The sequence below is a fragment of the Meles meles genome, chromosome 15 (assembly GCF_922984935.1).
Source record: "Meles meles chromosome 15, mMelMel3.1 paternal haplotype, whole genome shotgun sequence".
NCBI lineage: Eukaryota > Metazoa > Chordata > Mammalia > Carnivora > Mustelidae > Meles > Meles meles.
The window spans coordinates 38,712,032-38,737,739 of NC_060080.1; the positions used below are offsets into that span (position 1 = coordinate 38,712,032).

Below are 25,708 nucleotides of genomic sequence, written 5' to 3' on the forward strand. Positions count from 1 at the left end.
ACAGCTGGAATAAATAAATATACCTTGGACCAACCAAATCCAAGTTGATAAGGATCTAGATTCATGTCACTGCCTACAAAACGCAGAGGACTCAAAGGATGGAAAACTTTCTTTCAAAGGCATGTCTTTTTTTTTTTTTTTTTAAGATTTTTATTTATTTGTCAGAGAGAAAGAGAGCAAGTGGGCATAAGCAGGGAGAGCAGCAGGTGGAGGGAGAAGCAGGATCCCTCTGAGCAAGGAGCCCTAGGATCCTAGGACCCTAGGATGACGACCTGGGCTAAAGGCAGACCCTTAATGGACTGAGCCACCCAAGTGTCCCCCAAAGGCATGTCTTAAAATATTTTCTGTCATCTATCAAAAATAGAGATGAATGAAAGGTCAATGAAGATGACCAATGTAGATCTTCAAGTCCCAAATCCTAAGATTTTAAGGAAAAAAAACACAAATATCCTGGAATTGGCAATATATGGGTGTTGTTGTGATCCAGATTCAGACAAACTATAAACAATACTTTTAAAGGATAAGACAATAGGGGAAATTTGAACCCTGGTTTCATTTGTTTTTATGTTACCAAAGATTGTTAAATTTTTTGGTATTACTGACGTATTTAAAAACCTCCCTATTTTCCAAAGAGACATAATGAAATATGTATAATCAAATTATAACTTGGATTTGTTTCAAAATAACCGAGGTAAAGGACAATGGGGTACAGATGGAATAAAAATTGGCCATGAACTGGTGGTTACTGAAACTGGGTGATGGGTACATGAAAGTTCATTGTATTATTCTTCATCCTTTCTTAAGTGTAAAAATTTCCATATAAAAAGCTAAAATAAAATGTTGACTGAAAATAGAAAATTTTTTTAAAAATGTGATTTTGGGGTGCCTGGGGGCTCCGTGGGTTAAGCCTCTGCCTTCAGCTCAGGTCATGGCCTCAGGGTCCTGGGATCGAGTCCCACATCGGGTTCTTTGCTCAGCGGAGAGCCTGCTTCCCAACCCCCCTCCCGCCTACTTGTGATTTCTCTCTCTGTCAAATAAATAAATAAAATCTTTTTTAAAAAAATGTGATTTTGTACTTACTAAAGAGAAATATACAATGAAGGCAAAAACAGTAAAAATGGTATTACGGGGCACCTGGGTGGCTCAGTTGGTTAAGCATCTACCCTAAGCTCAGGTCATGATACCGGGATCCTGGGATGGAGCCCCTCATGGCATCATCATCATCATCATCATCATCATCAGGCTCCCTGCTCACCGGTGAGTCTACTTCTCCCTCTCCCTCTGCCCCTCCCCCCCAATCATGCATGCACATGTGTGTGCTCACTCTCCCTCTCTCTCAAATAAATAAATCCTTTAAAAAAAATGGTATTGCAGAATTACGTCTCAGTTCCTAGATTTCCCCAAAAGTAGTACTGGAGAAACCATCCTAATTCCAGACCAAACAATGGGAATACCTGGAAGGTAGACTCTAACATGACCATCCCCACCCCTTGGTATTCATGCCTTTGGATAATCCCTGTCCACAAAGTTCCAGGATTGCTGTGTGTGACCAATGGCACACAGCAGAGGTGATGCAAGATACTTCTGAGATTACTTTATAAAGAAGGCCATGGGGTAGGTAAGGGTGGCATGTTCTACCAAGATCCTTCTCTCCTACCCTCCCTCTTCCCTCTGCCTCCTCTCTTATCATGCCAGGGGAAACTAGTGGCCATGTCCTGGAGACACCCCCAGAGCTCCCTACCAAACAGCCTGTGAAAAATGAGGGCCTGCAACACCCACGTGACAAAGCTTGGAAATGACTCCTTAAACCACAGCTGGGTCTTGAGATGACCACAGCCCTGGCAACAACTTAACTGTGACCTCCTCAGAGACCCACCCAGCTAAACCCACTCCAGATTCCTGACCCTTGGAAACTATGAGATAATAAATATTGCTTGTTTTAAGCTGCTAAATTTGGGGGTAATGTGTTCCATAGCAACAAATATTGAATACAGATGGTGTCAGAAAAATTGTACTAACTGCACATAGTTCAATGAGAGAGTCTACCACACAAATAAAACTGTGTGAGGTACTACAATTTCCAATTAATTTTATGTACTTTTAAAAACAACACTAAACCGCATTCAGATATATTACATAAAAACTGATGTTAGCATTCCTAAGGAAAAAATCCTGTGTAAACTGACCATTTTAATTTAACACCTCATAAGGTCAAAGACTGCCTGCGCCACTGGACAGTGTTACTGTTTCATGAGGATGTCTCATTTGTCCATCTAGACCGTAATCAGAGTAGGAGAGAGCCCACTTTATAAACTCTTGTTACCTTACAACAGTCAACATCATTTGAGGAAATAGTTGGGTAAATAACCAATCGTTCTGAATTAATTCTAGCAAGAGTCACCTAGTGAAAAACCCTGTTTAAAGGAACAAATGGACACTCAGAGAGGTCACAGCAGTAAGTTAGCCACAGAGTAAAGACCAGAAATACAGTCTCCTGCCTTCCTGTCCTGTCTCGGGGCTAAGAAGGGAATTAGAAGAAAAGGAAAACAGAGGGACTAGTCAAAGAACAAGAAGCAGAGAAGATCGGCCCATTAATAAATGGAACTGAAGTCATCTTATATAATAACACATTATCAACAGCAACAATTTTAAAAGAGTTCTTTGAGGTCTTGGCATTCCTCCTCTACCTGAAATAGTGTGCCTTCTCCCAAACCCCTGCCCCACATGTCCAACTCAAACATCATCCTTTCCAGGAAGCCCTCCCCAATTCCCTGGACAGGGAGGTAGGTTTTCCTTCCTCAAAAAGGCATATTATCTAGGGGCGCCTGGGTGGCTCAGTGGGTTAATGCCTCTGCCTTTGGCTCAGGTCATGATCTCAGGGTCCTGGGATGGAGTACCGCATTGGGCTCTCTGCTCGGCGGGGAGCCTGCTTCCCCCTCTCTCTCTCTGCCTGCCTCTCCGCCTACTTGTGATCTCTCTCTGTCAAATAAATAAATAAAATCTTTAAAAATAAAAAAAAATTTTAAGAAGGCATATTATCTCTACTTTTCTACCATATATTTGTAAATAGACACATATAAGTGTATGTCTTATTTACATTATTTACATTAATTTATAATTCATTATGTATTATGCATAATTCATAAAGCATTAATTCATCCCACAAACACACACAGACTGCCTAAGAGCCAGATACTGCACTGGACACTGGAGATGATGAAAACACCTGCCATGCACAGGACTGACCCTCATATCGCTGTAACAGTCAGTATACCCTCAATGATCACTATGTCCAACTGAATTCTGCCTCCTCACCAGCACCAGGAGCCAACCCATCCCATTTCCCATCCAAAGCTTGGCACATGCAAAGAGCCTGGTAGGTAAGTGCTGTCTATGTTGTATAGCTAGGAGGCCCTGCCCCAACTTCTGCAAGCCCTGGGGCTCTCATCTTCCCAGACAAGAAGCAATACCACAAGGACATGGGGAGCCTAGGTGGCTCAGATGGCTGAGCGTCTACTTTTGGCTCAGGTCATAATCTCCAGGTCCTGGGATTGAGTCCCATGTCAGACTCCCAGCTTAGCTAACGGGGTGGGGGGTGGGGGGGCAATTCGTGCACAGGAGGGATGGGGTCTGCTTCTCCCTCTGCCCCTCCCCCTACTCATGCTTGCTCTGTCTCAGTCTCAAATGAATAAATCTTTAAAAAAAAAAAAAAAAACCCACAAGGGCAGGATCTGCCCTTGCTTTAAACAGTCTGCAGTCTCATCCACAATGTGAAGAACCCTGACAATGACCTCAAGATCTATCAGGGTAGGACTCTTTAACCTTTAAGCGGACTCCCCATAGGACCCTTGTGAGTGGCCCTGCACACACAGAGAAACCAGAGTCACAAACAGCACGAGCTTCATTCTTCCTGTTATGCGTTAAACTGCATTCAAAAAACAAAACAAAACAGGTTGGAGTCCTAACTCCCAGTACTTCAGAATATGACATTTTTTGGAGACAGGGTCTTCACAGATGTAATCAAGTTAAAAGAAAGTAATTGGGCTGAGCCCTAATCCAGTATGACCAGTGTCTGGAGAAGGAGAAATCTGGACCAGACAGACTGAACACAGGAAGAAGGCTGTGTGGACATGAAAGGAAGGATAAGGAAAAGGCAGCTACAAGTCAAGCAATGCCGAAGACAGTCAGGAAACCACCAGAAGCCAAGAGAAAGGTACACCACAGAGTCCCCTTCATCTTGCACTTGAGCTCAGACTCTTTGATCTCGGACTGCTGGCCTTCAGAACTGAGAGACAGTAAATTTCTGGTTTTTAAGCCACATTCAGTCTGTGGTACCTTGTTATGGCAGCACTAGGAAACCAATATGCTAACTTCAACACAGCAGTCCAATTGTGGGGGTATCAAGCCAAAACCGGCTCAGCGAGCACAAATGCAGACACAGGTGCTTAACTAAGATTACCATCTGCTGGATACCACACTCTTGAGCTCATAAGGTTCAAGATCTCCTGAGGGAGCACAGCAAACACCCGTCTGCCTCTCCCAGCTCTTGAAAGTGCAGGGAGCAGTAAAGCTAATGACTAGCTTGTGCTCTTAGAAAAGAGACAGGAACCAGTGCCTTGTCATTGCAATCCCACAGCTGGACCCCCAGAAGCCTCTGGTGACTAAGGACAGCGGCATGTGATAGACCAGCAGTCCTGTTATTCATACAATTCACAATAAAACCCGAGGGCTTGCCTTTTCCCTTCTATCGCCTAACTGAGGTGCACTACAGGCTGACCATGAAAAACAAACACTGTTTTTAGCTTTCAGACCAGACTAGATCTGGCTTTTAAATATGGTTGTTTTTTTTTACTGTCCTTTTTCAAAAACTTTCAACTTTAAGGGAAAAATCTACCAAAAAAATCCTTTAAATCCTATAAGGTTGGGCGCCTGGGTGGCTCAGTGGGTTAAGCCGCTGCCTTCGGCTCAGGTCATGATCTCAGGGTCCTGGGATCGAGTCCCGCATCAGGCTCTCTGCTCTGCAGAGAGCCTGCTTCTCTCTCTCTCTGCCTGCCTCTCTGTCTACTTGTGATCTCTGTCAAATAAATAAATAAAATCTTATTAAAAATAAATAAATAAATAAATAAATCCTATAAGGTTTACTTGTCTAAAAGTTAGAGCCCCAAATATTGACTTCTCCAATCATTGCAGGAGCTTGCATCTGGCTAAATTTAACACAAAATAAGTTTGGGTATGTGGGGAAAACACACACAACAAAACAGTAACTCTGAACAAGTGAATTTTTAAAAGCCCTCTGAACTGTGAATGACTTCTCCACTCAATCTACTGAACTGGCCAGCACCTTCCAGTGTGGGTACATTGCTTTCACTTACCACCATAAAATGCAGGTGGGCTAGGAGGATGTTATTTTAAAAACACAGAACTAAAAATAGCCATGTGAATACCTGTCTTTGGCTCAGCTCTTTCCCAAAACCTAAAACCGTACTAAAGGAAATTTTCCAAAACACATAAACAAAAAAGGAGAAAATTATAGCAAACTTTTAAAAGCAGACCACTGATGAACAATGGTAACTGGCAAAACAAGAGAGACAAATCCAAAGGCAGTACTGCAGGAAGCTAAGAAGACACCAAATAAAGCAGCACAGAAAGAAGTTCCCAAAAGATTCAGGGGTGCATGGCACTGGGAACTTCAGGAAGCAAACGCGACGGTGCAAGTAAAGGAGGGCACACTGGTTGAAAGGGTACTGAGGAACCTGCTCTCCATCTTTCTCCACTACTCCCAAAGCAGCACGCTGATTCTCTGGAGAAGGTCCAACAGCAGGGCTCAGGACTGGCTACAGGCACAGCTGAAGACCGGTACCCCAGCAGCAAGCTCTTGCCACACAGCAGCCGCTCCAAAACTCGGAAGCTTCCAAGAGTGCATATCAAACAGGCATTCAGACAGCCAACAGACACAAGAAAAGAGGTCCACCATTACTCATCATCAGACAAATGCAAATCAAAACTACAATGAGATATCACCCTATACCTGTCAGAATGGCTAAAATCAAAAACACAAGAAACACGAAGTACTGGCGAGGATGTGGAAGAAAAGGAACTTCGTGCACTGTTGGTGGGAATGCAAACTGGTGCAGCTACTGTGGAAAACTGTACGGAGGTTCCTCAAAAAATTAAAACTAGGGCGGAGAAGTAGCAGCCTGAGACTACATCAGGTAGCAGGAGATCAGCTCGATAGCTTATCTAAACATTGCAAACACCTACAAATCCAACGGGAGAGCGAAGAGAAGAAGAACAGCAACTCTAGAAACAGAAAATCAACCACTTTCTGAAAGGTAGGACTGGCGGAGAAGTGAATCTAAAACGACGGGAAGATAGACCGCGGGGGGAGGGGCCGGCTCCCGGCAAGCGGCGGAGGAACGGAGCACAAAATCAGGACTTTTAAAAGTCTGTTCCACTGAGGGACATTGCTCCAGGGGCTAAACCGGGGTGAAGCCCACACGGGGCCAGCGTGGCCCCAGGCCCCGCAGGGTCACAGAAGGATCGGGGGTGTCGGAGTGTCGGAGAGCTCGCAGGTATTAGAACGGAGAAGCCGGCTGGAGAGACAGAGCCGAGGACTGAACTCTCAGCTCGGGGTTACCTTGAACTGGCCGCGGGCTGGGTGAGCTCGGAGCGCGGCTAGAGGCTGGGGATATGGGAGTGATTGGGTGCTGTCCTCTGGGGGCGCACTGAGGAGTGGGGCCCCAGGCTCTCGGCTCCTCCGGGCCGGAGACTGGGAGGCCGCCATCTTCATTCCCGTCCTCCGGAACTCTACGGAAAGCGTTCAGGGAACAGAAGCTCCCAAAAGCGAACCCGAGCCGATTACTTAGTCCGGCCGCCGGTAAGGGCGGTGCAATCCCGCCTCGGGCAAAGACACTTGAGAGTCACTACAACAGGCCCCTCCCCCAGAAGATCAACAAAATATCCAGCCAGGACGAAGTTCATCTATCAAGGAGAAAGCAGATTCAATTCCTAAGACAGCAGAGCAATTCCAGAGGAGGAGAAAGCAAAGCACGGAACTCATGGCTTTCTCCCCATGATTCTTTAGTCTTGCGGTTACTTCAATTTTTTTTTTCTTTTTTCTTTTTTCTTCTGCTAAATTTTTTAAAACTTTTACCCTTTTTTTAACGTTTTTTGACTAGTTCATCTAAATATATATATTTTTTCTTTCTTTTTTATATTTTTTTATTTGTTTTATTTTTTAAATTTTTTTTTCTTTTTTTTTCAGAACCTGTTTTTATCCCCTTTCTCCCCCCCACAATTTGGGGTCTCTTCTGATTTGGTTACAGCGCATTTTTCCGGGGTCTTTGCCACCCTTTTAGTAGTTTATTTGCTCCTTCATATCCTCTTATCTGGACAAAATGACAAGGCGGAAAAAATCACCACAAACAAAAGAACAAGAGACAGTACCGAAGGCTAGGGACCTAATCAACACAGACATGGGTAATATGTCAGATCAAGAGTTCAGAATGACGATTCTGAACATTCTAGCCGGGCTCGAAAAAGGCATGGAAGATATTAGAGAAACCCTCTCTGGAGATATTAAAGCCCTTTCTGGAGAAATTAAAGAACTAAAATCTAACCAAGTTGAAATCAAAAAAGCTATTAATGAGGTGCAATCAAAAATGGAGGCTCTCACTGCTAGGATAAATGAGGCAGAAGAAAGAATTAGTGATATAGAAGACCAAATGACAGAGAATAAGGAAGCCGAGCAAAAGAGGGACAAACAGCTACTGGACCATGAGGGGAGAATTCGAGAGATAAGTGACACCATAAGACGAAACAACATTAGAATAATTGGGATTCCAGAAGAAGAAGAAACAGAGAGGGGAGCAGAAGGTCTACTGGAGAGAATCACTGGAGAGAATTTCCCTAATATGGCAAAGGGAACAAGCATCAAAATCCAGGAGATGCAGAGAACCCCCCTCAAAGTCAACAAGAATAGGTCCACACCCCGTCACCTAATAGTAAAATTTACAAGTCTTAGTGACAAAGAGAAAATCCTGAAAGCAGCCCGAGAAAAGAAGTCTGTAACATACAATGGTAAAAATATTAGATTGGCGGCAGACTTATCCACAGAGACCTGGCAGGCCAGAAAGAGCTGGCATGATATATTCAGAGCACTCAACGAGAAAAACATGCAGCCAAGAATACTCTATCCAGCTAGGCTATCATTGAAAATAGGAGAGATCAAAAGCTTCCAGGACAAACAAAAACTGAAAGAATTTGCAAACACCAAACCAGCTCTACAGGAAATATTGAAAGGGGTCCTCTAAGCAAAGAGAGAGCCTAAAAGTAGTAGATCAGAAAGGTACAGAGACAATATACAGTAACAGTCACCTTACAGGCTAATAATGGCACTAAATTCATATCTCTCAATAGTTACCCTGAATGTTAATGGGCTAAATGCCCCAATCAAAAGACACAGGGTATCAGAATGGATAAAAAAACAAAACCCATCAGTATGTTGCCTACAAGAAACTCATTTTAGACGCGAAGACACCTCCAGATTTAAAGTGAGGGGGTGGAAAACAATTTACCATGCTAATGGGCATCAGAAGAAAGCTGGGGTGGCAATCCTTATATCAGATCAATTAGATTTTAAGCCAAAGACTATAATAAGAGATGAGGAAGGACACTATATCCTACTCAAAGGGTCTGTCCAACAAGAAGATCTAACAATTTTAAATATCTATGCCCCTAACGTGGGAGCAGCCAACTATATCAACCAATTAATAACAAAATCAAAGAAACACATCAATAATAATACAATAATAGTAGGGGACTTGAACACTCCCCTCACTGAAATGGACAGATCATCCAAGCAAAAGATCAACAAGGAAATAAAGGCCTTAAATGACACACTGGACCAGATGGACATCACAGATCTATTCAGAACATTTCATCCCAAAGCAACAGAATACACATTCTTCTCTAGTGCACATGGAACCTTCTCCAGAATAGATCACATCCTGGGTCACAAATCAGGTCTCAACCGGTATCAAAAGATTAGGATTATTCCCTGCATATTTTCAGACCACAATGCTCTGAAGCTAGAACTCAATCACAAGAGGAAAGCTGGAAAGAACCCAAATACATGGAGACTAAACAGCATCCTTCTAAAGAATGAATGGGTTAACCAGGAAATTAAAGAAGAATTGAAAACATTCATGGAAACAAATGATAATGAAAACACAACAGTTCAAAATCTGTGGGACACAGCAAAGGCAGTCCTGAGAGGAAAATATATAGCGGTACAAGCCTTTCTCAAGAAACAAGAAAGGTCTCAAGTACACAACCTAACCCTACGAGTAAAGGAGCTGGAGAAAGAACAAGAAAGAAACCCTAAACCCAGCAGGAGAAGAGAAATCATAAAGATCAGAGCAGAAATCAATGAAATAGAAACCAAAAAAACAATAGAAAAAATCAATGAAACTAGGAGCTGGTTCTTTGAAAGAATCAATAGGATTGATAAACCCCTGGCCAGACTCATCAAAAAGAAAAGAGAAAGGACCCAAATCAATAAAATCATGAATGAAAGAGGAGAGATCACAACTAACACCAAAGAAATACAGACAATTATAAGAACATACTATGAGCAACTCTACGCCAACAAATTGGACAATCTGGAAGAAATGGATGCATTCCTAGAGACATATAAACTACCACAACTGAACCAGGAAGAAATAGAAAACCTGAACAGGCCCATAACCAGTAAGGAGATTGAAACAGTCATCAAAAATCTCCAAACAAACAAAAGCCCAGGGCCAGACGGCTTCCCAGGGGAATTCTACCAAACATTTAAAGAAGAACTCATTCCTATTCTCCTGAAACTGTTCCAAAAAATAGAAATGGAAGGAAAACTTCCAAACTCATTTTATGAGGCCAGCATCACCTTGATCCCAAAACCAGACAAGGATCCCACCAAAAAAGAGAACTACAGACCAATATCCTTGATGAACACAGACGCAAAAATTCTCGCCAAAATACTAGCCAATAGGATTCAACAGTACATTAAAAGGATTATTCACCACGATCAAGTGGGATTTATTCCGGGGCTGCAGGGTTGGTTCAACATCCGCAAATCAATCAATGTGATAGAACACATTAATAAAAGAAAGAACAAGAACCATATGATACTCTCAATAGATGCTGAAAAAGCATTTGACAAAGTACAGCATCCCTTCCTGATCAAAACTCTTCAAAGTGTAGGGATAGAGGGCACATACCTCAATATTATCAAAGCCATCTATGAAAAACCCACCGCAAATATCATTCTCAATGGAGAAAAACTGAAAGCTTTTCCGTTAAGGTCAGGAACACGGCAGGGATGTCCATTATCACCACTGCTATTCAACATAGTATTAGAAGTCCTAGCCTCAGCAATCAGACAACAAAAAGAAATTAAAGGCATCCAAATTGGTAAAGAAGAAGTCAAACTATCACTCTTCGCAGATGATATGATACTATATGTGGAAAACCCAAAAGACTCCACTCCAAAACTGCTAGAACTTGTCCAGGAATTCAGTAAAGTGTCAGGATATAAAATCAATGCACAGAAATCAGTTGCATTTCTGTACACCAACAACAAGACTGAAGAAAGAGAAATTAAGGAGTCAATCCCATTTACAATTGTACCCAAAACTATAAGATACCTAGGAATAAACCTAACCAAAGAGACTAAGAATCTATACACAGAAAATTATAAAGTACTCATGAAAGAAATTGAGGAAGACACAAAAAAAATGGAAAAATGTTCCATGCTCCTGGATTGGAAGAATAAATATTGTGAAAATGTCTATGCTACCTAAAGCAATCTACACATTTAATGCAATCCCTATCAAAATACCATCCATTTTTTTCAAAGAAATGGAACAAATAATCCTAAAATTTATATGGAACCAGAAAAGACCTCGAATAGCCAAAGGAATATTGAAGAACAAAGCCAAAGTTGGTGGCATCACAGTTCCGGACTTCAAGCTCTATTACAAAGCTGTCATCATCAAGACAGCATGGTACTGGCACAAAAACAGACACATAGATCAGTGGAACAGAATAGAGAGCCCAGAAATCAACCCTCAACTCTATGGTCAACTAATCTTCGACAAAGCAGGAAAGAATGTCCAATGGAAAAAAGACAGCCTCTTCAATAAATGGTGCTGGGAAAATTGGACAGCCACATGCAGAAAAATGAAATTGGACCACTTCCTTACACCACACACGAAAATAGACTCCAAATGGATGAAGGACCTCAATGTGAGAAAGGAATCCATCCAAATCCTTGAGGAGAATGCAGGCAGCAACCTCTTCGACCTCAGCCGTAGCAACATCTTCCTAGGTACATCGGCAAAGGCAAGGGAAGCAAGGGCAAAAATGAACTATTGGGATTTCATCAAGATCAAAAGCTTTTGCACAGCAAAGGAAACAGTTAACAAAACCAAAAGACAGCTGACAGAATGGGAGAAGCTATTTGCAAACGACATATCAGATAAAGGGCTAGTATCCAAAATCTATAAGGAACTTAGCAAACTCAACACCCAAAGAACAAACAATCCAATCAAGAAATGGGCAGAGGACATGAACAGACATTTCTGCAAAGAAGACATCCAGATGGCCAACAGACACATGAAAAAGTGCTCCACGTCACTCGGCATCAGGGAAATACAAATCAAAACCACAATGAGATATCACCTCACACCAGTCAGAATGGCTAAAATTAACAAGTCAGGAAATGACAGATGCTGGCGAGGATGCGGAGAAAGGGGAACCCTCCTCCACTGTTGGTGGGAATGCAAGCTGGTCCAACCACTCTGGAAAACAGCATGGAGGTTCCTCAAAATGTTGAAAATAGAACTACCCTATGACCCAGCAACTGCACTACTGGGTATTTACCCTAAAGATACAAACATAGTGATCCGAAGGGGCACGTGTACCCGAATGTTTATAGCAGCAATGTCTACAATAGCCAGACTATGGAAAGAACCTAGATGTCCATCAACAGATGAATGGATAAAGAAGAGGTGGTATATATACACAATGGAATACTATGCAGCCATCAAAAGAAATGAAATCTTGCCATTTGCGACGACGTGGATGGAACTAGAGGGTATCATGCTTAGTGAAATAAGTCAATCGGAGAAAGACAACTATCATATGATCTCCCTGATATGAGGACATGGAGAAGCAACATGGGGGGGTAGGGGGATAGAAGAAGAATAAATGAAACAAGATGGGATTGGGAGGGAGACAAACCATAAATGACTCTTAATCTCACAAAACAAACTGGGGGTTGCTGGGGGGAGGTGGGATTGGGAGAGGGGGAGCGGGCTATGGACATTGGGGAGGGGAGGCGAACCATAAGAGACTATGGACTCTGAAAAACAACCTGAGGGTTTTGAAGGGTCAGGGGTGGGAGGTTGGGGCAACCTGAGGGTTTTGAAGGGTCAGGGGTGGGAGGTTGGGGGAACAGGTGGTGGGTAATGGGGAGGGCACGTTTTGCATGGAGCACTGGGTGTTGTGCAAAAAGAATGAATACTGTTACGCTGAAAAAATAAATAAAATGGGAAAAAAAAAATTAAAACTAGAACTACCATATGATCCAGTTAATTCCACTAATGGATATTTACCCAAAGAATATTAAAACATTAATTTGAAAAGATATATGCGCCCATACATTTGGTGCAGCATTATTTACAATAGCCAACTTACAGAAGCAGCCCAAGTGTCATCAACAGATGAATAAAGATGTGCACGCACACACACATGAATATTATTCAGCCATAAAAAAGAATGAAAGCTTCCCATTTGCAGCAATATGGATGGATCTAGAGGGTATGATACTAAGAAAAACAAGTCAGCCAGAGAAAGACAAATACCGTATGATTTCACTCATATGTGGAATTTAGGAAACAAAACAAAGGGGAAAAAAGAGACAAACCAAAAAACAGATTCTTAACTATAGAGAACCTGACACTTAACAGAGGGGAGATGGGAGGCAAGGATGGGTAAAATAGGTAGGGGATTAACATGCACTTATAGTTATGAGCAATGAATAATATACAGAATTGATCAATCACTATAACGTACACCTGAAAGTAATATAAAACTGTTATGTTAACTGGAACTAAATTTTTAAAAAATAATTTTTAATTATTTAAAAAAAAAGAGAGAGCAATTATGTATTAATTGTCATGATTCTACGGACTGACTGGGAAATCTCTGGAGTGGGCTGGCAGGTGGAGGATGACTTGCCTCACATGCCTGGGGCTGCTCCACCTCTCATCCTCCAGACAGCAGCCTGGGCGTGTTCACATGGTGGAGTAATGGTTTCAGGCCAACCCCACCGCAAAAGCACTTTTCAATTCTCTGTTGGCATTCCATCTGGTAACATCCCATTGGTAAAACAAGTCAAAATCAAGTCCAGAGCCAAAGAGATATTACAAAATGTTGTAGACACTTCTTTCCCAACACTTGCAGGTATTTCACTGAGAACTCAGATCCAGCATAATGACAGATGTCTTCTAGCCCTTTTTGCCTACTTGGATCCCAGGACACAGGCAGTCATATATACCCCTCCCAAAGGGACACTGCCAGACTTCTCTGAGACATCCGAGCAGCCAGAAGACAGACAAATAATCTGACATCAGAAGTTCCCCAACAAGAGTGCTTGGCAGACAAGCCTGAAGCAAAGACCATCTTCATCCTATGAGCTAGTCTCCAATCAGCTTCTCAGCCTACCAGTTTTCAAAATGAGCAGAGAGCAAAGAAGGCCAGAATAAGAGATGACTGAAGCAATCTAACAATACTTGACTGTGTCGGTTGGTTTATCAAAACTATGAATTGTATGCAAAAAAGAGCAAAATTTACTGTATGTAAATTATAATTCCAACAAACTGTAAAGAAAAAAAACTTTGAGGAAACATACTTAAGGAGAAAAAAATCTTAAAACAAAAACAAGATTATCATTAACAACTTCACAGAGATAAGGGAAGAAATCAAAAAGTTGAACCCATTAAACAAGAACAAACAAAAGAAGTCTCAGAAAACAAAAAGACCTTATTTGAAATTAAACATGAGAGTAAAATAAGTTCAATAGAAGGGTTAGAAAAGACAAAGCTAAGAAGATAATAGGACAAAACAGGCCCCAAGCACCAAGTATGCAACAAGCATTCTAAAAAGAAAGGCCAGAGAAAACAAGGACAAGAAAATTAAAGGAATAATGGAAAAAACTCCCCAAATCAGAGTGTGAGTTTGCAGGATGAAATGTCCCAGAAAGTGCCCAGAAGAATGGACGAAAACAAACGCATGTAAGACACAGCATGATGAAATTTCAGAACACTGGATATGAAGAAAAGATAACATAAATGTATAAAGGTTCAGAGAGGGAAAAAAAATCGGTTTTAGGGGCGCCTGGATAGCTCAGTCAATTAAGTGTCTCTCCCACTCAACCTCAGCTCAGGTCTTGACCTCAGGGTTGCTGAGTTGAAGCCCCATATTAGGGCTTTAAAAACGAAAAAATAAAATTTAAAAAATAGGTTTCATACAAAAGATCAAGAATCAGAATGGCATCAAGCTCCTCAAAAGCAAAGTGAAAATTAGAAGGCAACAGAGACAATAGAGAAATGCCTTCAGAATTCCACAGAAATGATTTTACATATAATTCTGTAAGTCAAAGAGCCAACTTAAAGAAAGGCTAGAATAAAGACATTTTCAGACATCCAAAGTGTCCACAAATTTGTATCCCATGCACTTGGATAGTTACCCTAAGGGATGTGTTTCACCAAAACTGAAGGAAACAAAACATTAGGGGATGGGAGTGAGGAAAAACAGGACCAAGAAACAGGACGATCCAAAAGAGAAGAGAAGGAAGGTTCTTGACTGCAAAGGAGACCCCAAGACAACAGCCAAGTGCAACTGCCACAGCATTCTAAACCCCAACAACCCAGACAGACTTGGCCAAGATGAAAAAGGTGGCACGAAATACCCAGTAAGAAGTGTCAAAAGGAAGTGAGATTTCCCATCTGGGTAGAGTCTGGGGTTGAATTAGTAAGGAGTACACCGACAACCAAGCAAATGAAAAAAAAAAACAAAGGCAACATTTACTGAACTTTCAGAAAACAGAAGTAACAGGCAGGTAAGGAAGCGTAATCACAGCACACTATAGGCTGGGCCAGAGTTTGGCTGATCACAATTCAGTACGCACTGAGTAACGCCCCCACAAAATTTAACTGTATGGAACGTGGGGAGAGAAGGCTGTGTGTGAACTGGGAGAGTAAGGAGGTAAAAACTAAGCAAACACCCATCTTCCATTCATCCATTCAGTGGAGAATTATATATACCAAGTTGAAAAGAATTTTTCAACTTGAATTATATATAACCAAGTTGAAAAGAATATTTAAGTAGCAAGAAAAGTATATATTTCCAGATACTGGAGCAAGTCCAACCAGCTAAGAGTTAAAACTCCCCATACAGACACAGCAAAGGCAGTCCTGAGAGGAAAATATATAGCGGTACAAGCCTTTCTCAAGAAACAAGAAAGGTCTCAAGTACACAACCTAACCCTACGAGTAAAGGAGCTGGAGAAAGAACAAGAAAGAAACCCTAAACCCAGCAGGAGAAGAGAAATCATAAAGATCAGAGCAGAAATCAATGAAATAGAAACCAAAAAAACAATAGAAAAAATCAATGAAACTAGGAGCTGGTTCTTTGAAAGAATCAATAGGATTGATAAACCCCTGGCCAGACTCATCAAAAAGAAAAGAGAAAGGACCCAAATCAATAAAATCATGAATGAAAGAGGAGAGATCACAACTAACACCAAAGAAATACAGACAATTATAAGAACATACTATGAGCAACTCTACGCCAACAAATTGGACAATCTGGAAGAAATGGATGCATTCCTAGAGACATATAAACTACCACAACTGAACCAGGAAGAAATAGAAAACCTGAACAGGCCCATAACCAGTAAGGAGATTGAAACAGTCATCAAAAATCTCCAAACAAACAAAAGCCCAGGGCCAGATGGCTTCCCAGGGGAATTCTACCAAACATTTAAAGAAGAACTCATTCCTATTCTCCTGAAACTGTTCCAAAAAATAGAAATGGAAGGAAAACTTCCAAACTCATTTTATGAGGCCAGCATCACCTTGATCCCAAAACCAGACAAGGATCCCACCAAAAAAGAGAACTACAGACCAATATCCTTGATGAACACAGACGCAAAAATTCTCGCCAAAATACTAGCCAATAGGATTCAACAGTACATTAAAAGGATTATTCACCACGATCAAGTGGGATTTATTCCGGGGCTGCAGGGTTGGTTCAACATCCGCAAATCAATCAATGTGATAGAACACATTAATAAAAGAAAGAACAAGAACCATATGATACTCTCCATAGATGCTGAAAAAGCATTTGACAAAGTACAGCATCCCTTCCTGATCAAAACTCTTCAAAGTGTAGGGATAGAGGGCACATACCTCAATATTATCAAAGCCATCTATGAAAAACCCACCGCAAATATCATTCTCAATGGAGAAAAACTGAAAGCTTTTCCATTAAGGTCAGGAACACGGCAGGGATGTCCATTATCACCACTGCTATTCAACATAGTATTAGAAGTCCTAGCCTCAGCAATCAGACAACAAAAAGAAATTAAAGGCATCCAAATTGGTAAAGAAGAAGTCAAACTATCACTCTTCGCAGATGATATGATACTATATGTGGAAAACCCAAAAGACTCCACTCCAAAACTGCTAGAACTTGTCCAGGAATTCAGTAAAGTGTCAGGATATAAAATCAATGCACAGAAATCAGTTGCATTTCTGTACACCAACAACAAGACTGAAGAAAGAGAAATTAAGGAGTCAATCCCATTCACAATTGTACCCAAAACTATAAGATACCTAGGAATAAACCTAACCAAAGAGACTAAGAATCTATACACAGAAAATTATAAAGTACTCATGAAAGAAATTGAGGAAGACACAAAAAAATGGAAAAATGTTCCATGCTCCTGGATTGGAAGAATAAATATTGTGAAAATGTCTATGCTACCTAAAGCAATCTACACATTTAATGCAATCCCTATCAAAATACCATCCATTTTTTTCAAAGAAATGGAACAAATAATCCTAAAATTTATATGGAACCAGAAAAGACCTCGAATAGCCAAAGGAATATTGAAGAACAAAGCCAAAGTTGGTGGCATCACAATTCCGGACTTCAAGCTCTATTACAAAGCTGTCATCATCAAGACAGCATGGTACTGGCACAAAAACAGACACATAGATCAGTGGAACAGAATAGAGAGCCCAGAAATCGACCCTCAACTCTATGGCCAACTCATCTTCGACAAAGCAGGAAAGAATGTCCAATGGAAAAAAGACAGCCTCTTCAATAAATGGTGCTGGGAAAATTGGACAGCCACATGCAGAAAAATGAAATTGGACCACTTCCTTACACCACACACGAAAATAGACTCCAAATGGATGAAGGACCTCAATGTGAGAAAGGAATCCATCCAAATCCTTGAGGAGAATGCAGGCAGCAACCTCTTCGACCTCAGCCGTAGCAACATCTTCCTAGGAACATCGGCAAAGGCAAGGGAAGCAAGGGCAAAAATGAACTATTGGGATTTCATCAAGATCAAAAGCTTTTGCACAGCAAAGGAAACAGTTAACAAAACCAAAAGACAACTGACAGAATGGGAGAAGCTATTTGCAAACGACATATCAGATAAAGGGCTAGTATCCAAAATCTATAAGGAACTTAGCAAACTCAACACCCAAAGAACAAACAATCCAATCAAGAAATGGGCAGAGGACATGAACAGACATTTCTGCAAAGAAGACATCCAGATGGCCAACAGACACATGAAAAAGTGCTCCACGTCACTCGGCATCAGGGAAATACAAATCAAAACCACAATGAGATATCACCTCACACCAGTCAGAATGGCTAAAATTAACAAGTCAGGAAATGACAGATGCTGGAGAGGATGTGGAGAAAGGGGAACCCTCCTCCACTGTTGGTGGGAATGCAAGCTGGTCCAACCACTCTGGAAAACAGCATGGAGGTTCCTCAAAATGTTGAAAATAGAACTACCCTATGACCCAGCAATTGCACTACTGGGTATTTACCCTAAAGATACAAACATAGTGATCCGAAGGGGCACGTGTACCCGAATGTTTATAGCAGCAATGTCTACAATAGCCAGACTATGGAAAGAACCTAGATGTCCATCAACAGATGAATGGATAAAGAAGATGTGGTATATATACACAATGGAATACTATGCAGCCATCAAAAGAAATGAAATCTTGCCATTTGCGACGACGTGGATGGAACTAGAGCGTATCATGCTTAGTGAAATAAGTCAATCGGAGAAAGACAACTATCATATGATCTCCCTGATATGAGGACATGGAGAAGCAACATGGGGGGGGTAGGGGGATAGGAGAAGAATAAATGAAACAAGATGGGATTGGGAGGGAGACAAACCATAAATGACTCTTAATCTCACAAAACAAACTGGGGGTTGCTGGGGGGAGGTGGGATTGGGAGAGGGGGAGCGGGCTATGGACATTGGGGAGGGGAGGCGAACCATAAGAGACTATGGACTCTGAAAAACAACCTGAGGGTTTTGAAGGGTCAGGGGTGGGAGGTTGGGGGAACAGGTGGTGGGTAATGGGGAGGGCACGTTTTGCATGGAGCACTGGGTGTTGTGCAAAAAGAATGAATACTGTTACGCTGAAAAAATAAATAAAATGGAAAAAAAAAAAAAAAAAACTCCCCATACACTACACTGCGCCTAACACAGAATACACTGAATAATCAATGAGGGTATAAATGAACGCATAAAGCCACACTTCTGAGGGGCAATCCTCCGTAAATAAACTGCTCTCCTGCTCCTGGCTCTCTCACCTAGAGCAATGCTGGTGCACAACCCAAAGCCACACCTTGTCCTCAGGGACCCAGGAGATTCCGCAGCAAGTGCCAAGATGCAGAATGGAAATCAGGGCATACCTGGAAGGACGTGGGGATGCAGACAAGGTTCAGATTCTCTTGTTTCACTCTTTCAGCTGTGGAGACAAAAGCTGTGTTGGTGGTTTTCCCACTCTACTCACTTTATTTCTTGTCACATGCACATTTGCTCAAATCCAACAGGAAAGGAAAGAGCTATCCCCCACTGACAACTGCCTTCCATTCTGTGTCCCCAACCTCTGTGAAAACACTCATGAACGGGGGCGCACGGGTGGCTCGGTGGGTTAAGCCTCTGCCTTTGGCTCAGGTCATGATCTCAGGGTCCTGGGATCAAGTCCTGCATCAGGCTCTCTGCTCAGCAGGGAGGCTGCTTCCCCTCCTCTCTCTCTGCCTGCCTCTCTGCCTGCTTGTGATCTCTGTCAAATAAATAAATAAAATCTTTAGGGAAAAAAAAAAACCTCATGAACATACATTGCATATGCAAGACAGGATACTAGAAAGCTCAAGGAGTAAACACTAACTACAAAAAGAGCAATGACATGTGTTTGCTACTATTACGTACCTGGCAGTGTTCAAAGACTTCTGTACATGCAAATTGTTTTAATTATAACAATCAGAATTAAAAGATGAGTTGCAATTATTATTCCCATTTTACAGATGAGGAAACTGAGGCACAGGCAGGTTAAAATCACCATGAAGTTGTATCACTAACATGGGGCAGAGTGAGCTATGATCCCACCCTGTCTAGCTCCAGTCTTAAAACTACTTCCTAATACTGCCTTTCACAGAAAAAAAATAGAACTTTACTTTCGCATTTAGTAAAATAAATATCATTTGTGGGCCCCAGAGGGTGGTTAAAGAAGGTTTACTTACTCGTTTTGGATTTGTACCTTCCTGGAGGGCAAAAAAGTCTTAAGGAACACTATCTTATTAATTTCAAGTCTTTTTAATCATTGGGTCTGCACATGGGAGGTTCAAAAAGCACTATTCTGAACCCCACAGTAATCCCTGTACCCTAACATCCTCCACCCACTCAATGCTAAGGGAGAAAGGTATGTAATACTGAAGCCTGAGTTAAGCCAATGAGAAGGATTCCAGAAACCCTCAGGCCAGCACCACAACCACTCTTTTAAAGAGATAGTGTTCCTGGACTTTGTCTCTTGAGCACTGCCCCTTGGCACCTAGAAGCTATAAGCAGTCAGGCAAACCTCTCCTCTGAGCTTTGTTTTAACAAACAAAAGTAGGGCAGTAAAACCTGTTGAACAGCCACAGGGGCTGATAATTCCTATGCCTTTCCTAAGCTCAGAGAAACCCTAATCAGAACAAAGTCCACACCTGCAGGAACCAGCCACCAACTTCAGGGGCCTCAAATCCACTCCAGGGTCATGGACAGGGCAAGCCTGCTCTGAGCTCAGCATATCTGTCTGAGATTGTGTGAGGAACCCAGGGCCTCTGGAGCCACACACAGGACCAATGATGATAACTAAAATTCTGCTGAGACCTCATCTTAAATCAGGTCCTACCCCCTCAAGATGAGCAGAGTAAACAAAGCCAGGCATTCCCCAGAGTTGTTTGAAGAGGTCCAAAAATACCTCTCAGAGAAGAGCAGAGTTGGGCAGGTGACAAACCTGTGCCCCATCCCCTCCCGCTCCTCTCCATCGCCCCCCACCACCACCCCACACAGAGCATCCAGGAGCCAGCCAAGAACATACATACCTATTCGCTGCACAGCATGAACAATCGTAGAGCCACTTCCAATTCCTAGCACTTGGTTATTCTGCAAAAAAAAAAAAAAGGGGGGGGCGGGGAGAAGGGGGGACAAAACTCATTAATATCATATTTTACTCCCTTTAGCCTGATCAATTCACCAGCATGAGTGCAAGGCAGGTACTGTGCCCATTTTATAGACACGTCAGCCCTGAACAGAACCCCATCAGAGCTGTACTTTATCCTAGCACCCATGGCCATTTATCAGCAGCACCCTCCTCCCTTCATGTCTGACCCTAACACCACCACTTCCTCCTGTTACAAAGATAAACTGAGGCATATTAATAATTTTAAGGGTTTATTTGAGCAAGTCAGGCAGCATCTAATCTAGCAGACAGAAAGGAGCTCTAAGGAGCTATACGAAAGGAAAGACTTTTAGAGCCAGAGAAGTGTGAACAAGGAAGTCCTAGCAGGCAAGAAGGCAGACTGGTTACTGCCAGGTTCCTTTTCTTTAGGGGATGGCAGGAGTCTCTGAGGCAGATTACCTAACTACTGCTGATCAGACCATTCCAATCAGACCATTCCTGACTGACTAATTTACCATTCCATTTCTGGGAGAGTTGAAACAGTAATTAAGTCTCCTTTTTGGTGACATGAGCTTAACACAAGTTACTCAATTTGGGGCCTATTGTCTTGTTTATAACAAAAGAAAATCTCACTATGGGCTTTCCCTTGCCAAATGAGTCGTTAACCAGTTGCTGGAACTCTTAAGAAATTTGACATGCTGAACTTCCTAATGTTGCTTATTCAAAGTAAGGTTCTGGGGCGGGGGGGGGGGGGGGGGGGGGGGTGGGGGGGGGGTGGGGAATGATACTGTTAAATGAGGAGTTTACAAAAAAAAAAGAAAAATCATAATACTGTTATAACCTGTCCACAGGAAAAACCCAAGAACAATAAATTCATATGCAGTCAAGAAATGTTCAGATCTTAAGGGCAATAATCAGTTAAATCTCATAAAACAATTAATGTGCATTTCTATGGACAGACGTTATTTGCATTGCTAAGAGTGTTCTACAAGGGGCGCCTGGGTGGCTCAGTGGGTAAGGCTGCCTTCACCTCAGGTCAGGATCTCAGGGTCCTGCTCAGCAGGGAATCCACTTCTCCTTCCCCTTCTTCCCCTTTCCCTTCCCTCCTCTCCCCACTCCCTTACCCGCCCCCCTTGGGCGCACACAGGTGCTCTCTCTCTCTCTCTAAAATAAAATCTTTAAAGTGGGGATAATTGGTCTTGAGGTCACAAGGGGTTGTCGTGAGATCTGACTGAAATTATCTTTTATAAATCTTCTCGGTAGGTGCTGAATAAATGGAAGCTGCTGCTTTGGTTTCTAGCTCTTTTGCCATAGACTGGCAGGAAGTTACTTAGGAACTGAGTGAGCTCCACGTTAGTTCCTAATGCAGCACCCTCACCCCGTTCTACTGTTTGTGGTCTAACTGACCTTGGCTGGGTCCTTAGTCGGCCCTTAGGGACTTTTCCCCTTTCTTACAATGGCAGGCTCAGTAGTGTGAGGCCTGGTTCCTGTCCTTTATACTCACAAGTACTCTGTCTCTTACACCTTGTCCCTACTGCAAATAAAGACTCTCTCTCAGAATTCTAACTAAGCCTCACCCTCTTCCCATATTGTGAGGCAGGCTCGTGCAAAACGGGGACCTCCTGTCATCAAATGGTCAGATGTTGATGTGGTTTGGTATTTCAAAATCTCTGCCATCCCAGTTGAGACAGGGAAACTGAAGAAACACCATGAAAAGAAAATTGCTTTTTTGCCCCTTTTCCTGCATCTATTCTTACTAGGACCTGCACCCCCACCCTAAACACACCCTACCAATTAAGTATGAACTTCTTGTAAAGGTTAATGATATCTTTACAGTCTTGCAGCACAACAGATAACATCTAAGGAGTGACTAGGTGGGGTCATTCCCGAACTGTTTTCCAAGACCACTAACTCCAGACTCCTTGAAGCCAATGCCCCTGGCTCTAGGGCCTAAGTGACTTACCAACGAACCCGGAGCATTCAACCTTGTTTTGACCAGTTCCTGAATGCCTGAGAGGCACATACACCAGGCCACAGTCGGCAATTTAAAACCCCAGCCCACAAGCAAAAACAAGACTCTCCTTTACTTCCTAAGTCTCCAGACTCTCCATCTGCTACACTCTATCACTCACACTATTCGAGAAACTCTGCTCTCACTTCCTAACAACTCGAGTTTGATTTCCCTCCTGTGTGAAGCCAAGGACCCTCATGCCTGGTCCTGTGGGACCCCCTCTGGTTCCATGGACCTGGCCACCCTACATCACCCTAAAGAAAAGGTAACTTTCAAGGCTACTTCAGGCTCTTCCCCATCTGCTGACTTCAGGGAGGCTGTAGATGGTGGGCTTGATGTCTCCCCAGAGATTTCCCTGTGATGCCACCAGCCTGAAGGTGCTTGTGGCCAGTCCCCTGCATTCTAGATATTAAGCTTAGATTAAAAAGTCACTGAAGCTAGAAAACTCTGCTTTCATTCTTAGGCTGTACCCAGGCTCTGTGTTTTTCGTGGCGTTTTTCCTTTCTGACTGTCCCAGGTTGGCGAGGAATCTTTTAGTACTCACCTACAAATCATTTTTGTAAAGCCAACTTAAACTACACATTGTAGGTAAGCCAAATCTTTTGCCTGATATGAAGCAGGAAGTGTTTAAAAAACAAAACCAAAAGCCCCAGATGGAGTTACTTATGTTCAGTCTCAGGTCACCAAACCAAGACTTGACTTAATTACAGTTTTGGCTCCCCCAAAAATGGAATCTTAAGCCAGTCAATCAGGAATTGTCTGATCAACACTAGCCAGGTGAAGTGCCTCAGAGACCCCTGTCATCCCCTATAAGGGAAGTGACCTTGTAATAACCAACCTGCTCTTATGCCTAGTACAACTTCTTAGTTCCTGCCCCTTCTGGCTATAAAAGTCTTTCATTTTGTATGGCTCTTTGAAGCTCCTTTCTGTGTGCTCGGCTGGATGTTGCCTGATTCATGTATCGCTGCCAACAGATCTTTAAAATTTACTCAGTTGAATTTTGTTTTTTAATATTTTGTAGGAGGAAGAGAAATCCTGGGTGCAACTCAGGACAAACAGAATTACAGCCAACACCTCTCACTACACACAGGACAGAGGCCACAGGAATACCTAATATGACCCCCTAGGCCCCTATCTGGTATCATCCTTCTCAAAGTAAGATGACATCTCAAACTATAAAGATTAGAAAGAATGACCAACAAGCAGAGGGAGCTACAAAAAAGAAATCAAATGCTAATACTCCAGCAACTAACGCACTTCTAGCTGGGCCTCCCCTACCTACAGAGGGCTTTCACCCATCAGCCTGTGTGTGAAAGCTTTGGAAACCACTTTGACTAGCTCACAGTTCCCAAGTCACCAAACAGTCCAAGGGGCCCTAGAGCAGCCTGTATTCTAGGTCAGAATACCATCTTGCAGTCAATCGATGCCCTCAAGCAGCCAATGCATCCAATAGTCATTTAGCTACGTAGGCAAACCTTAACAGCAAGGTCTTCCAGAGAAGTGAATGGTATGTCAAAACGTTCAAAATAGCTGAATATCTGAATATGTAAAAATCTTCATGTAATGAGAAAAGTACTTCATTTACTAATGGCTAGGTAGGCTCAACCTGACTCTCACACCTGACCTGAAGCCCATAGCTCTAGCTGTATGGTAAGCTAACTGCCAGAATCCTCATTACCACATACCCATGTCACTCTCATGCTCCCAGCAGGCAAGAGGCACACAGAAAAACTTTGGTGAGTCAGACAAGCTCTATGCAAGGCTCTTCCCTTGACTTCTGGAGGAGGCCACAAAATTGCAGGGACCTGCCAGGCCCACAGCTCTTCACCACATAGTCCTCTACCTTGGGATCAAATGACTGGCCCAGGAATCATGTGTCCTAGCCAAAGCAAATCAGAGCTAGCCAAAGGCTGCCTGTGAGGTGCCCCAATAGCAGACCCTGCCAAGCAAGCTCTGCTGGGGAAGCAGGCCCCTTCTGGTGGGCAACACTAAAACACAGGTCACACGTGGAACATCAGAGCTTCACTCACTCTGTTAAGTAGGTTAACTTGGAAATACTTCTGCTGACCAACTGGAGTCACTACGCACCAACTTCTTCAAGCTAAGCCAGTCAAAAAACAAAAGTAGGGGCACCTGGGTGGCTCAGTGGTTTAAGCCGCTGCCTTCGGCTCAGGTCATGATCTCAGGGTCCTGGGATCGAGTCCCGCATCGGGCTCTCTGCTTGGCAGGGAGCCTGCTTCCCTCTCACGCTCTCTGCCTGCCTCTCTGCCTACTTGTGATCTCTCTCTGTCAAATAAATAAATAAAAATAAATAAAATCTTAAAAAAAAAAAAAAACAAAAGTAGGCTCCAAAGAGAACAAAGGGAGCTACAGACCTTCAGGAGAACACAGCCCTGCATGGTAACCCATCCTGGGTGGCTCGACTCCCAGAAACAGATCTGAGTTCAGAATGGCTCCCCAAGGGACTCCGCTGCAAACTCGCCAAGTTTTCCATCCATCCAGATGTGGAAGTGATCATTAAAATGGAACACTAACAGGCTAGGCAACTGGAAACCCTACAGTACAGGGAGCCTGAGCAAAGGGCTACCAATAACTTTACAACCTCCTTATTTGTGTCCACACACCACACAACTCAAACATTTACCAGGCAGGCCCCACTGTGACCAAGACTGAGTGAAGATAAGGTTAACTATCCACTAGGGCTTTACTCTTTAGGGGGATAGGAGAGATAAACATATAAATGACGAGAATAAAAGACACCATAAAGCACCTAAGAGGTATGAAGTGCTACAAAATCAAAGAGATCTCCCCCAACTTAGGAAGCTAAGGAAAAACTGAAAGGAGAAAAGGGTCTTTGAACCAAACCCTAAAAGACACA

At 42.6% G+C, this 25,708-nt stretch overlaps 1 protein-coding gene across 1 annotated transcript in view; it reads right to left on the minus strand.

Annotated features, from left to right (window-relative positions):
* RPIA (ribose 5-phosphate isomerase A) overlaps positions 1–25,708 on the minus strand; it is a 42,284-nt gene that overhangs the window by 13,779 nt on the left and 2,797 nt on the right. The window contains exons 2-3 of the mRNA XM_045979915.1: positions 20,743–20,803; positions 19,069–19,124 (exon numbers count right to left, since the gene is read on the minus strand). Coding sequence (XP_045835871.1) covers positions 19,069–19,124; positions 20,743–20,803 — 117 coding nt within the window. The remainder of the gene's footprint in view (positions 1–19,068; positions 19,125–20,742; positions 20,804–25,708) is intronic.